The sequence below is a fragment of the Rhopalosiphum maidis genome, chromosome 1 (genome assembly GCF_003676215.2).
Source record: "Rhopalosiphum maidis isolate BTI-1 chromosome 1, ASM367621v3, whole genome shotgun sequence".
Lineage (NCBI taxonomy): Eukaryota > Metazoa > Arthropoda > Insecta > Hemiptera > Aphididae > Rhopalosiphum > Rhopalosiphum maidis.
In genome coordinates, this window is record NC_040877.1 from 29,596,049 (window position 1) to 29,611,786 (window position 15,738).

The following is a 15,738-nucleotide window of genomic DNA, read 5'->3' on the forward strand; positions in this document are numbered from 1 at the left end:
ATAAAGTTAAGTATTATATTCATGTAATATTCAATTGTATTATCTATCTAATGACTACCATATATTTTAATTTAGATTATATTCACCTATTTTTGTCATTTTAATCAATTGCCTACTTGATATTTATAAAAAACATTTTCAAACAAAAAAAATTCTGTACTGTAAGTTTAATTATAGACACAAATTTTAATTATTAAACAAATCAATAGATACGGGGTACCTACTTATGTAAAACTTTTATGTATTGTAATAATGATTTTGTAGTTGATGTATTATTCTATTACAAATTCACCGAGTAAATACCTAATTATATTGATATTAACTAAGATATTTATTAGACCATTTATTATTTAATAACAACAATAATATGGCATGAGTGTTTCGTTTATAAAATGTTTTATTTGGGACTGTATACTAACTATAATATTAATACATAAACTAATAAATAAAAAACAATACAATACTTCACTAAATATTATAAAATTATTAATTTATAGTTATAGTAGATTTTATAATATTGTATAGTAGTAATAATTTCTAAATAAGTGTGTAAAAATGAATATTTGTGTTTTTATTTTAAATAAAAATTTGTTGATTTTTGATTTTGAAAATTGATTTTAATAGTGTACGCCAAAACTGTAAAATACTAATAAACCTATAGACTATAATAATATAGGTACTATTAGTCTTACAATTTATTGAACCCTTTACTAGTCTAATATTATTTTACCATACAAATATTAGTTAATACTTATTAAATGATTTGTTTTTTTTTTTTTTGTTATTATTTTATTAATTGTGTCAATATATTATACCTAATATTTTTATAATATTTAATTAAATGATAAAAGAGAAGTGAACTAACTTGTTTATTCACCGTATTTAATAATACAATATTAAGGATTTTTCTTAGAAAGGGGGATATGTCTCTCTCGCCCCATCCAAGTTGCCTCAAATTATTTTGATAATCATATTATAAACAGAAAATACGTTGCCATAGGTTAATTTTGTTTCGCTAGAACAAAATATAATATAACTATTGAGAAAGAATGTATTTTATACAATTTTAATTTATACGTTATGTTATGACAATTAACAAATACATATTAAAATATTTACTTATTTATTTATTTACTATATTATTTAATTTATGTATATTAAATAGTCATAGTTGTAATCATTAATATCTCATAGCTAAATATCTATCTTCCGATTTTTTAGATTTAAAATTCTGCAAAATATGAAATTTAGTATGTTTTCTGTTATTATGTTTATAGTCATGAGTACCTACGTATACGATGTCCTCTTTCATTATTATTATTTAATATAATATTTATTATTCGTCGTAAAAACATTTGAAGGCCAACTACTTCACTTATGCACGTGTATTTTCTGCATTATAAAAATACCTATCTAGAAAATCTGTTCTAGAAAAACAAAAAAATCATAAAAAGAAATCAAAGTGGATTTATCCCATAACCCCACCCCTATCCATAAATACGCCATTGCTTTATAGTATAGAAAATATAGTAAATATACTTGGTTTATACATGCTAACTAACAAGAAATAACTATACAATATATTATTATTATTATTATTATTATTAAAAATATATAAATTAATATTAATAAACTAATGTGATTATACGTCTATACAGTATAAAATATACCAGTCCCTATTTTTGTGTGCAATAGCAAATGACAAATAAACGAAAAAAATTTATGTTTACTAGTTAAAACCATTAAAAGATGTTTGTTTAGATATGCTAAAAAATATAGTAAAGTGTGTAGTAGCAAAATTTAGAAAAAATAGGGACCGACTGGAATATACTACGTATTATAGTATTATATATGTATAGCCAGTTATACATACTTACCTACATGATGGCTGTTAATATATGATTAATTATAAAATGGAAACTTACTATCAACTAATTTACTGAAGTCATAAAAACTAATATATTACAACTTACAACTACACAGCACACCATATTGTCATTATAAACAAACTATTAATAGATTTCATACATTAATATGAACACTTTTTTGTTTTATTTACTAATTATTAATTTCAGATGCTAATAAAAATATTTATGGAATTGAACTAAACTTTTTGATAATTCTTATAAAAACATAAACATGGTACCATAAAAATTGCTACCAGAAAGTGTACCCTTAAAGTTCAAATTAGGGTATTTTTAATGACAAATGCTCTAAAATAAACAGATAATTTACTGCTATTGTTTCATAATTATGGACAAAAAATAAAATAGATTCATTAATTTATTAATAGTCATTAACTCTATCTCTTATTGAGTCCGTGATTATAATTTATAAACATCACTCTGAACTTTTATATAGATTTTTTCCCCTATACTTCCTTAAATGCCGTACCTGTACATCAAGGCCATAACTGGGGGAGTATAGTTTATTGACTATAAATTTTCAGCATTTATATTTTTAAAAAATGTTGGACCCCCTCTCCTCCTCCGAATTTTTTTTTCAGTTACAGCCTTTCTGTACATATAACATAACAAATTTGCGTTCAGTATAACACATTATGTGTTGTTAACTTTACTATTAAAGTGAATTTACCTATTTATGGGCTGCGGTCAGCGTGGACGCGTGTTACTGGGCTGTGGACCATGTAATATTAACATTACTAATATAAATATTTAAAATAATATTATTATATATTTTAATTATAAACCTAATAATATTATATATATTGTATACAATATACATATTACATAAGTTTATACGCGTGTAAAGATGTGTTATTAGTTATTAATGGACCTCACAGATTTTTTTACAAAATTGGTGGTCCGTGCAACTAAAAAGGTTGAAACCGCTGCTCTATATTACATTGAAACTAACAACATATAATGTATTCTACTGGACGCAAATTTACCATGTTGTATCTATATTTGTAAACGTAGACGACACATGTAGACAGCCAGACAGGTAGTAGTATAGCGTCCTCTTAAAGCTTAATGAATCACATATATTGTGTAAACTATAAAACATGATTTTTTGATACTATAGGTTATATAATTCTATACATACAAATTACCAAAAAATGTGTTTATTCATTTTGTAAAATCAAAAATAATTATTAACCCAAAAATTAATCCTGAGAAAATTCTGAGAAAAAGTCTGTAAAAATCGCTATATCATACCAAACATTTATGGCCCTGAAAAGGTTTGAAACCTATTGCACTAAAAAGTAAGAAATACCTATGCATAATACATACGAATATTTTATTGTTTTTAAATTTTATTTTTACATTATTATTTTTTTTTTATACCTATATATTATTATAAACTTTATATTTATTAACAATTAATGATTAAAAAAATAAACAAAAGCATAATGGATTATAAGTTATAATTATTATGATTTGAAAACAAAATAGAAACAAAAATACTAATTTACGTAGGTATAGACTATAGGCACGCCTAATCCCAGAGTATATTTTAAGATTTTTTTACTAAATGGCACTATCACTTTAAGCCATACAAGGACTAGGCCAAATACCTAACTCGGGTACCTTTTTTATGTTGTGTAATCATGTGTAATAATCGGTGTTTTATGTTTTTAGACAAAAGTGGAAAGATTAGATTATTATACAATAAAAAGTTGGTCTTGGTATTTTTCGTCAGCCGTATTGATAATATTTATTTTTTTATAATAATTCAACCAACGATAATCGAATAGAAAAGTAGTTGAAAACAGTAATCAAAACGTATTTGTCGTCTTGTCGATAAATAATAATAATAGTATGTGTCCCAGGACTTTGGGCACGAAGCACATTCATTAACCACAAGGTGGTACTAATTTTTCACTAGGTGGCACTCATACTGCACTTACTTTATATGTTAAAATATGCTCTGCCTCATCCCGATCGGAGGAACATAACTCACGAATAAGTCTAACTTGAAAACAAATAAAAAGTGATTAGTAATCAGGGGTTATTAATGTTATTACGTATAACTTATTAGGTACTTGAATGACAATGACGAATACTAAGACACGAATTGTTATAGAAGACATAGGTAGAGTATCATTTGAAAAAAGTTCAAATAAATCATGTTCCAAAACTCTAAGGCCTTTCTAGTTTCCTCTAAAGGGAGTTAAAAACTAGAATCTGATGAAAAGCCGCTCTGGCTGACCGGCCTTCCACTCAATTGGATTTCACCAGAATATAATATATATTAATAATTATAAAATATTTTATTATACTAGAATATAATAAAATATTTTGGAGCATAGTTAAATCTGCCGTCATTAAAATATTCAATAAAATATTATAGGTATCTACGTCATGAATTATATATTTTGTTATTTAGTTAGTTTTCGTAATTAAACAGACAAAATTATCATCCGTCACCCATCGGTATGTAAATTAATTGTTGATCCTAAAATGTATAACATTTTTCATTTTGTAATTTATGTAATTGATAAATATTGTTTCATCCTAATAAAGATTAATTTAAGATATAGGACTGCTTCTGTTTATCATACATTGATGTTCGTAAATTTCTTACATTTTAATAGTTTAAATCTGACATTAATGAAGAAGACTAAAAGTTTTGTGCGAATAATTTTAAATGACCAAAATGTGGCAATGTAGAAATAAATTCTTTTACTTTTCCTTTGCAATCTTCTCTTAGAAATTTTTACTTCTATTTTCTCATTTAAATTTTGAATGTAAATGTGTTATCTAAAAGTTTAAATTACATTAGGTTAACCAGGTTATAAACCTGCAGACCGGACATTTAGTATTAGTACAACTCCATTTTAAAAACTTATCTATTTTCGCTTACCAATTAATTTATATTTTTATTAAATTCAATTCACTGTGGTCAATTATTTGCCTCTTTCTGGTAAAATAATTAGTATATTATTTATATCCATACTAAATAGTTAAAATATAAAACTTTTCTTAACACACTATGGCCATTATGTGACATGGCTAAGTGATCAAACACTCACTACTTAAACTGAATTATTACTATAATAATTTTAGAATAGTTACCTACCTTAATAATTTAAATGATCATTCTAAATGTTTCCCCTGAGCTAAATATTTAAAATATTACGTTTATAATGTCAGTTTCCCGGATCACATAAATTTAATAGGTATTTTTCATAATTAAATTATTTGAGTTTATTCAATATACATACAACCATACAGACATACAGCTAACAGCCAATAGTGAACTATACATTGCAAATACACAATACACAAACTAAAATTATAGCTTACAGAATATTATTTTTATGATTTTACATTGAAACCAAAGTTTTAAACAGTTTTCGTAGAATGAGCATTGAATGCCGACGATTAAATAGTGTCAGCGATAGCCGATAAACATGAGATTTGTCATATTACACAGTATAATTTATCAAGAATCTGCACATTCTTTCGTGTAACACACCAAACTGAACAATTTTTATTATAATTTTTTTTTTTAAAGTAAAATAAAAATTATTTGTTCGTTTTAATAAAATATGGTACCTAACCCTAGGTTAGAAAAATCGAAAGCACGCTACATTCTATATAGCACTGCTTATAATTATATAGAGTTTATTCTATATTACAATTATACCAAATTCAGTGCTGTACGGCTGTATCGTCTAACTTATTCTCTAGAATCCGAAAATAGAGCAATCGCTAAATTGCCACGACTGTTCACTTCTTTTTCACTTTTATTATACAACTAGCACATTAAATTTTGTATTTATATACGATATACCTACATAATAAGTAAACTTTTTTCCAAAGGCAGTCTTTCATCTAAGATAAGCGAGTCGATTTTTCCTTCTATAATTTATCAAAATGTATATAATATAATATACTTTATACTTTATAGAATGTTTGATTATTTTAAATTTTCATGATATGATAAACAGATAAATCATAATTTTCGTGTATAATCGAATATTCTACAAAATACAGATCTAAACAATAACATCATTGACACCTCCAATAAATTCCTGCTTTTTTAATTTGCCAATTATCTTTTTAAATTATCTATTATCTATATTACCTATACTCAAGAGGCCAAGAATAAAATAATATACTAATGTGTTAATTGTGTTTATTGTTGTAGCCACTAAAATTTAGTATTCAAACATTGTATAATATTCAGAGACCAATTGATAAGATTTACTGGCCCTGGAGAATCGATTAACCCGCATATAAAGTGAAATAAATATACATTACTGTTATCATTGGCAATTTTTATAGAGCGATTGATGATGGTTCATCCTTCACACTCTTTTTTTCAGTTAACTTGACCAGTCCTTAGTGCAGTTTATAAACTACTAAAGAAAGAAAAAAGTAAAAGTGATAGGGAAATGTAAAAAAATAGAATATACATGGGTTATGAGGAGAACTTTGTATTAAATTTCCATTCTCAGATAGTTACTAAAATGTCTAAAATTAATTTTTTTTAATATTTCAACTTTAAACAAAATAATTCGTAAATGTTCGTGATTTTTATTTCAACAGTTAATTCGAATGCTTAATAACAATAAAAATTTTAAAATAATAAGTTGTCTCAAAAAGGACAAAAAGATTTAAAAAATTCTATTTGTCTATAAAATGTTAAATGATAAATATTTGGAGGAAATGCGGTGGTACACATAAACAAGGCAGAAACAGAGGAAGACTGCTATGACATACCAGGTCCAGGTCACCTGGGTTAGGTGGCAATTCTAGTTTGGAATACCTTATAAGTTTTAAGTTATAACTATCTCTTTACAAGTAATAATACATTTATGAATAGCTTATAGTTTATACTATTAGAGGTAGGTACATGATATACATTTAATATGCAAATATAGGTATCATGAACATAAAATAAGCGAAATAATAACATAGACTAAGATTTATTATTATAAATGATGATATTATAATTAACATTGTAGAATTTATATACTGCATTAAATTTAATATATAAAAATTGATTGTGTTTTTGGGTACCGAATAGTACCTATTTAGATGACCACATAAATTATGTACAGGTAGGTAAGAGGTAAAGTAAGCAGGGTAAATTTTTTTAAGATTATAAAATTGACATAAAAATATAGAATTCCGTAAATTAAAGTTTGAATATTTAAAAAGTTCTTTTAATCATTTTTTTTATATTTTTCCTTCAGTTTTGTATACATTCCATACACCATGCACAGCTGCTATAATCAGTGTACATGCCGTAAACGCCTACACGAATCGCGTTTGTTGGGGCCACGTTATGAATTATTAATTAACGAGCTTAGTACAGCGACTGTACTACCTAATACCTATGTATGTATACAGCTGCTACCTATTATTATTATCGTCGACCAAAAAACAAAGAACACGTCTCGTTACCATACGATATTACGGTCTTCATTACTTTTACTCTAGTGTTTATAGTGTACATTGCATTTTTATATCACACCACTCCGCTCACGACGGAGTACTGACTATTATGAATTTAAATACGTCACCGTTACGTCACAAGTACTATCATGGACCAACGGTGGTATCAACACTATTATGTTATTATTATTATTATAACAGAAACAACAAATTCGTACTAACGTACCAATCGTACGGTCCATGACGACCTGTGCGCACCGGCGACGCCGGCAGCAGGGCAACCGATTCGCAACACCGATCCGCCCGAAAACGTTGGTCCGGCGGCAGCTCGGCATATTCAGATTCGCATGATCCGAACTCCGAGATTACAACGCGGTAAAGTAAACAAACAAAAAAAAAACAACAAAACACGAAACGACGCGACACGACCGTCCGTAACAATACGAAACGCCGCAACACTTTTTAACGGTCATACTGGAGACGCGCTGCAGTCGACCTCGGGTGAATGTTTTTCGTGTTCACGACGCGGTCGCCGGTCTACATCAAAAGCATTGATAGTTGCAGTGCTGCGGGTGCACCTTTTAGGGTAGGTACAGGCGGTTATTATGTCCCTAAAGGTATTCAAAGAGCACGCCGAGTTGTTTCCAATCCGCGACGTACCCGCTGTAGTGGACGTGTTCCGCAGAGAACTGGAAAAAAAAGAACCCGACCTGTTGCTGCTGTCGCTGGTGGCTGGTGCCATCGAGAATACAATGACTTGTGTCCGACCGACCACCGAAGAGCCGGTCGCCGTGACGGCAGAAACAAACTTTGACTTTGATCAGGTACCGCTGAGACTGCCCGACGTTGAATTGCACATTGTAGAAGCACTGTACACAAAATTCTACTCAGTCATCAAAAGCAGTGTTGACCCACTGCATTTTGGTGAACGGGACGGACATGCCAGCCGAGAACTTGTCAAAAGGGTGTCTGATGTCATATGGAACACGCTGACTAGAAGTTACTATAAAGACAGAGCACACTTGCAAAGCATGTATAGCTATTTGACTGGTGAGTGAAAATCTTTTAAAACAGACACTATACACAACATATATCAATGTTATCATGTAAAATTTTTTGTTTAGGTTCAAAATTGGACTGTTTTGGTGTTGCGTTTGCTGTAGTAGCTGCTTGTCAAATACTTGGTTACAATGATGTTCATTTAGCTTTGTCTGAAGACCACGCATGGGTTGTATTTGGTCCAGATGGTAGTGAAAACGCAGAGGTTACATGGCATGGTAATTTTTTTATAAAACCAATACTCAATTTATTTATCTTAAGAAACATTATTTCTTCATATTATTCTCTAGTATAAAACTATAAACATTAATAACCAATAATTTGTATTAGTAAAAGTAATTTAAAATGTCTTCTTAGCATGAATGAACGTTTCATTTAAAATTATAAGCTTAAAATAAAGTTCTGTAATGCTTTTCATTGTCATATTTTTATGGACATCTATAAGTTAAAAATTGTTAACCATCATTTTGGCTTACTTATGATAACGCCATGTTTAGCCGATTTAGTAGCAACTACTCATTTCTTTGTATGTATAATCATATAAATGACCTGCGCTATTGTGTTGACTTTATTTATAGTTACATACACTAGTCAGTCAAAAAGTTGTACAAACTATTCTATTTAGACTTTAATTTTTAATTTAACTTTTAGAATCATGTTATGCATTTTTTAACGTAGAGTATAAATAATTTGACTAGTTATTTTATTTCAGGAAAGGGAAATGAAGATAAACGTGGACAAAAAATTAAAGATTCAGGACCTGGTCATAGATCATGGCTATATGTTAATGGTCATCCTGTAGTTTGTAATAGGCATATGGAAGTATCAGCATTAGTTAGTTCTATTAACCCAAGTATTAATCAATCTAATGATGCTTTGGAAGTTGCTACTCTTCAAAAACATCTTTTGTGGCTTCTTTATGATGAAGGACACTTATCAAAATTTCCACTTGCTTTAGGTAATTAAAATTTTTGAAATTATTGTTATATGATTTAACATATAAATTACTGTTTCTCAGGTAACTTGGGTGATCTAGAAGAGTTAAATGCAACACCTGGAAGACCTCATTGTACAGCCTTATTTGAAGAAGCTATATCAGCTGCTCGTATATACTATAGTGATATGTTTGTCTATCCATATACTTACCAAGGTGGATATTTCTACAGACACAATATGATTAAAGACGCTTTTGCAAGTTGGGCCAACGCTAGTCAAGTTATAAGCAAGTAAGATAAATTACAAATATATTATTATTTTCTTAATATTTGACTAATTCAGTTGATTTTTTAATGATTATATTTCAGGTATAGTTTTAGTAAAGATGATGAAGAGTTATATAAAGAAATGATGGATATTGCTTATGAATTAATACCATACTCATTGAAAGAAATGACATGTGGCAAAAGTCGATCAATATTGAATAATCCACAATGTTATGCTTATGTCTTATTAATTTATGATGGTCTTTGTCTTTGGGAAGAAGATGGAACCACCCCAGTATTACATATTAAATGGGCAAAACATTTTATAAATTCTATTTCTAAGTTTGATGATAGTGTGAGAACGAGACTTATCATATTAGAACCAAAAGTAAGATATCTTGTTCCTAAGTTATTTAAATTATAATTATTTTGTAACAACAGAATTACATTAAAAAAATGTGTTCCGAAAAAGTTTTTCTGTATATTTTAATTAGGAATATATTTATATATTTCATATTTAATTTTACTCTAATGGTTTTAGGATTCTGAAAATGATAGTGATTTAGTACAAGATTATCATGATAATAACATGAATAATAATAATCGTCTACTACCTAAAGAAATTTTAAATACTATACCTGGTACAGACGAAGAAACTAAATCAGAACTCCATCCTGGCATTGAAGCACTAACTGCAGCTTGTAGTGAACGAATATTGAATCGAGAGTTCTTATTGCAAGGTGGTGGAGAACCTTTTGTAGGTAGTTCTGATTCATTACCTACTCCTACTACTACACCTCAAACACCTATTTTAGAAACAACAATAAAAGATGATGAATCTGAAACTAAAATTATGTTGAAAAGTAAAAAGATGAGAAGTATGAAAGATCTACTAATTGCAAAAAAATTGAATACACAGGCAATTAGTTTACAAATGAGTGCTCAGTCACAAGGTGGAAAACGTCATGCACCTAGAGATACTGCAGAACCTATATCCAGGCGCAGTAGAAGAAATAACAACTAATTAAATGTATACTATAAATGCATTAAACGTAAGTGCAATTTTTTCTTTCAAAAATAATTTATTTTACATTGAAAGACTATCATTATGTTACTTTTATTTTAGGAGTTTAAATTCTTTGCAATGACTCATAGTTTAGCTCAGTATTTTATTAGGAATCTCTTATTTAAGATACTTAATCTATAATATATAAATATATATTTAAAAAAACATAGGTATTAATAATATTAAACATTTTAATAATAAATAATAATAATGTTAATAATTTAACAGAAAAATTAGTTGTTAATGATAAAATGTTGGATTTGACAAAGTGATTAATTAGTGTTACCATAAAAAAATATATAAATATAAACATAATACTATACTTAAAATTAGTAATATCCTAAATTGTTGTGATTTAAAATTTAATTTTTTATTTTGCATGACACAATTGTAAGCTTAAGGTATAAACAGTACTAATATTAGTATTGTATACAAATTATAGAGTAATGCAACCAAGAAATAATGATATTTTTTTAATGATTTAATTGAAAAAATGTAGGAAGAGATGCAAAAATCTCTTTTTGAAATTGAAATAAATTAGAATTTAGAATAAATAGAAACAAAGATGTTTACTCTAATTTTTTTCTTCTAGTAAATAAATTGCAATATTTTCATAGTTTACATAATTCTAATGTTATTAGCATTGATTATAAAATATAATATACCTTATAATTTATAAAGCTCTGATAAAAGAATTAGATAAAAAAATTATTTTTATTCTAATATTGTTGTATTGATTTAATAATAATCATTAAGATAGGTTACGTACATATAATATATATATTTTAATTTTAAATCAATAATACTTAATTCTATCAGATACCCTCTTTAAAAATTTCTGGTTGCGCTACTTATTACCACTTCTGCATTTTCACATTGTATGCTGTTGTTAACTTTTAGGTACTTCTATTAAAATAGCTTTATGAGTTGTGACTAAGTCACCATTTAAAAATTATAATTACATCTAAAATATTATAGTATCTTGAAACTGAATCATTTACAACTACAAAAATGGGCATGAAGTGTAATAATATTTAATACTTTAAATAAAATCTTATAAATAATATATTTAATTTAACTAAACAAGATAAATACTATTTTATTATAATACTTATCCTACAATTTAGTATAGTAAAATAAAAAGTCAATAAAAACTTTAATTAATTAAGTTTTTAAAGATTAAAGTGACTTGACTTCTAATTACCATAATAATTACCTAATGATAAATTATTCATTATTATTTATCCACTGTTGTATTTATCTGAGTACAGAAGTTTGAAAACCTGGTAGTATTAAATTATAAATATATTAATTTACCATTTTTATGTAACTATTGTTGTTTGTGTTTACTTGCCAATAAGTTCCCATTTGTATAGTAAAGTTATTTATAAATATAGTCATAGGCATAACTAAGAAACTTCTTTGACTACTCTAAACTTATCTAAGCCTTAACGGCCTTAACAAAATTTATTAATAAATAATCAAATTTTAGTATTCTAAAAATATTAATTGTAAATGCTTCTTTGTTTGATATTTAAATAGTTGCACCTATGAATATAAGTATCTAATGTGCATAATTACAAAAAGTAATTTTAATCATTCCAAATCCCAAATTAGTATTAATATTACAGGGTTTGTATAATGTTTTGAATTTACTATATTGAAAATTTGACATAACTGTTATAGTTATGCTTATGACTTATGAGCAATCTTAATGTGATCCTTAATTAATGGATGGATTATATGTTTGTAAGGATTTAGTAACCTGTGATAATGATATAACCATTTTATAATTTGTATTAATAATTATTTTTACATTGTCCTACATATTATTCTTTGCCCAAATGTAATTATATACAATATCTCCTCATTTTGACTTTTTATCTTTAAAACCTTTTTTGTTGAATAATTCTTATTTTTATCTATATTGTTTATTTCTTATTTCTTACTGTTATAGTTATACTTGAAAAATAGCCTTGATCATTAATATTTTTGTTTATTAATTATTTAATAGTATTTTATGTTAATAGGAACTAGTCAAACTAGCATATCTCAGTAATAATTAGCCTGTAATTTCTTAAATCTCAAACTAGTATCCAGGGGATTTTATCATTCAACTATTGTGGAAGGTGAAGAGGGGCGATTTGAAATTAAAAAAATTTGATTGTTCTATTTATCCAAATCTAATATAATATCTAATAATATAGGAATAACAATTTAAAGCTATGATAAATAATCAATAATATTTTATATCATATGTCAAGCATTAACCATACTCATCCCCATACTTTCTTCCAATAAAGAAATTTATTTAAATTATGAATTTTTGGAACTTTTAAGTATATCTATAATTATACCCAATATTATAAATTATATAGATTTTTATAACATTTAAGGAATGTCCTGTGGTTGTACAAATTTCTTTTTTTTCAATTTTTTTTTTAATAAAAAATTTATCTTTACACTGGACATTTCTTAAAAGATAGAAAAAAAATCTGGCTTTTAAATATACTTAAAAATTATACAAATCAGAGTTAAATTGTTTATATTACTATTCACTCAATAAACAAAAAATCTAGAAAATCTAATAAAATAGATCTAAACTCTACAACATAAACAATTAAATTTAATTCTCCTTCAATCAATCACCAGTATTTTACTTCTATTTTATAAGAATTATGGCTGAAGCATGATTATCGTATTCAAAAAAATCGCTCCTCTATTGAATCCTCTTGCAATCTGGACATTCTATAGTTTTATTTTTTATTTTATTATGCCAACAATTTAAACAATTTTCTTGCTTCTTTTTACGCTTGAAGATTATTGAAATTAATTTAAATTCTTTAATAACAATGTTACACTCCTCAATAATTTGTTTATTGTCTATTGTTTGGCATATCATTGTTATGTTTTAACTTGTTTGTTTTTTAACGATAATACTTAATTTTAAATACATATATTTTTGTATGATGAAATTTTGAACCTAGTCCTTGCAATTAATATTTAACTTAACGTCCCAAATTTTTTGTTTACCAATATTTGTGAAAATGTTATCAATACATTATCTAAAAAAATTGTTAAATATTTTCAAATGTTTTATTTCATGACAATAGTTAATAAAATCTAGTGATTTTCTATGTTCTATGTAATTCAATTACAATTTTTACCATTAAAATAATAATAATGATGATGATAGTTGTATTTAATAAATTATTATCATTGAGCTGTGTTAATGTATAATTATAAAATAATTAATATTGGATGCAGATTCAAAAATTAAATAGTATTTGAACTAAGTTTTGATTATTTTATATAGGTAATTAGGAACGCATATCTTTATCATTAATATTGTTTAGATTTCATAATTTAATGAAAGTTATCTCTAAAAATGTACTATATAAGTATTATCTTAAATAGTTTTTTGATTATATTGTTGGTCCTTGCAATATTTGTAAACTTTATACTAAACTATGTATAGCGACAAAACTATTTGAAAATGTTTTTATTTTTAAAACTAATTTTTCATATGATTTTATAATCATGTAACAACCAAGAGTAGTATTGACATGGGAAAACTCTTATAAATCATTTTTAAATAGTATTAACCTACTTTTAATGTTTTTCTAAAATGTCTTTTAAATTGGTTTTAAAACCTTTAAAATACTTGTGCTGTTATACTCCTAAAAAGTAAATTATATTATCTTATCGCGTCTTGGTTATAAAACTACTGTGTGTCTGTGTTACAGAAATTGATGTTACTTAAAAAATAATAATAACAAAATACAATTATAAATATTGCAAGATGTAAACAAAAATATATTCAATGATGTTATGGGAAAACCACATAGATAATGTTTTTTCTATAAATAACTTCTTATGTAATTATTCATTAAAAATTGGAATTCACTTAAAACTTATGTACTTTAAAAGTAAAAATTTAACTTTTTTTAAGTTTATTTATTAAACATCATATCATAAAATGCATTTTTTTTTAACCAACATTACTTGAAATAATATGTCTATAGTATGCATCAAAATACATATTTAATAACCCTTCCTTTAAATTTTAAAAAGTATTGGTTTATTCATTTATAAATGAAACATTCACAATATTTATTTTATTCTTGATTAACTACTGTCTGTTATTTAACACATATACAGCATATTGTACAGTATTTTTTTATAACATATTTTTTGAATAATTAAAATAAAAATAAGTTTTAGTTGTGATTGTTAACAGCATTCAATATTTTAATTGTCTTCCTTATATAATTACAAATATATAATTTGTAAGTATTAAATTATTTAAAATATTAAGTTGATAAAAATTGTCTATAACACATTTTTATTTCTATTAAACCAAGTTTTAGGTAACATTATAGAATGACTATATAAAAATATTACAGTACAGGTAACAATAATAACAATGTTTTATATATTATACGTTGAAATATATGTAACTTTTTTATGTTTATTTATACACATCACAATGTTAAATACCCTATTATTTATAAGAACTATTAATATTTAATTTAATTTTGATTAATTTTACAATTTTTAATTTTCATTCATGATATATTAAAAATGATGATATTATGTTGCTTTTGAAAATATTTTATTTTTCATGAATAACTTTGTTTCAGTATTTGGTTAAGTTTTCAGTATTATATGGAAACGTTATGCGAGTTATTATGAATATTTGTTATGAAAAATCTTGTCTATATTTATTTAGGATTGGGTATATTTACTTCAATTTATTGTTCTCCATTATTTGATTGTATTTTATTTTTTTGCTTTACTGTTTGTTTTATTATTATTGTTGAATAACATTAATTATATCTGTTCTTGATAAAATAAAATTTATGAAATGCTTTTAAGTTGAACATATTTTTATTTTATTCCAAATATGTATCTATCCTAAGTATAAAAAGGTAAATATATTTTTAAAATTTTAACAACAAATGTAATATGTTTTATAATTTATTTTATTAACACTTCTTAACATATTTAAATTACATCAAATATTTCTATATAACAGTTC

At 25.7% G+C, this 15,738-nt stretch overlaps 1 protein-coding gene across 1 annotated transcript; it reads left to right on the forward strand.

Moving 5' to 3' along the window:
• Window positions 1-7,600: 7,600 nt before the first annotated feature.
• Window positions 7,601-15,481, forward strand: LOC113550011 (menin). The gene is made up of 7 exons (XM_026951591.1): window positions 7,601-8,420; window positions 8,495-8,647; window positions 9,142-9,387; window positions 9,448-9,655; window positions 9,734-10,019; window positions 10,173-10,683; window positions 15,341-15,481. The coding sequence occupies exons 1-6, from the start codon at window positions 7,976-7,978 to the stop codon at window positions 10,653-10,655; spliced, it is 1,821 nt and encodes a 606-aa protein (XP_026807392.1). The 5' UTR covers window positions 7,601-7,975; the 3' UTR covers window positions 10,656-10,683; window positions 15,341-15,481.
• The last annotated feature ends 257 nt before the right edge of the window (window positions 15,482-15,738 follow it).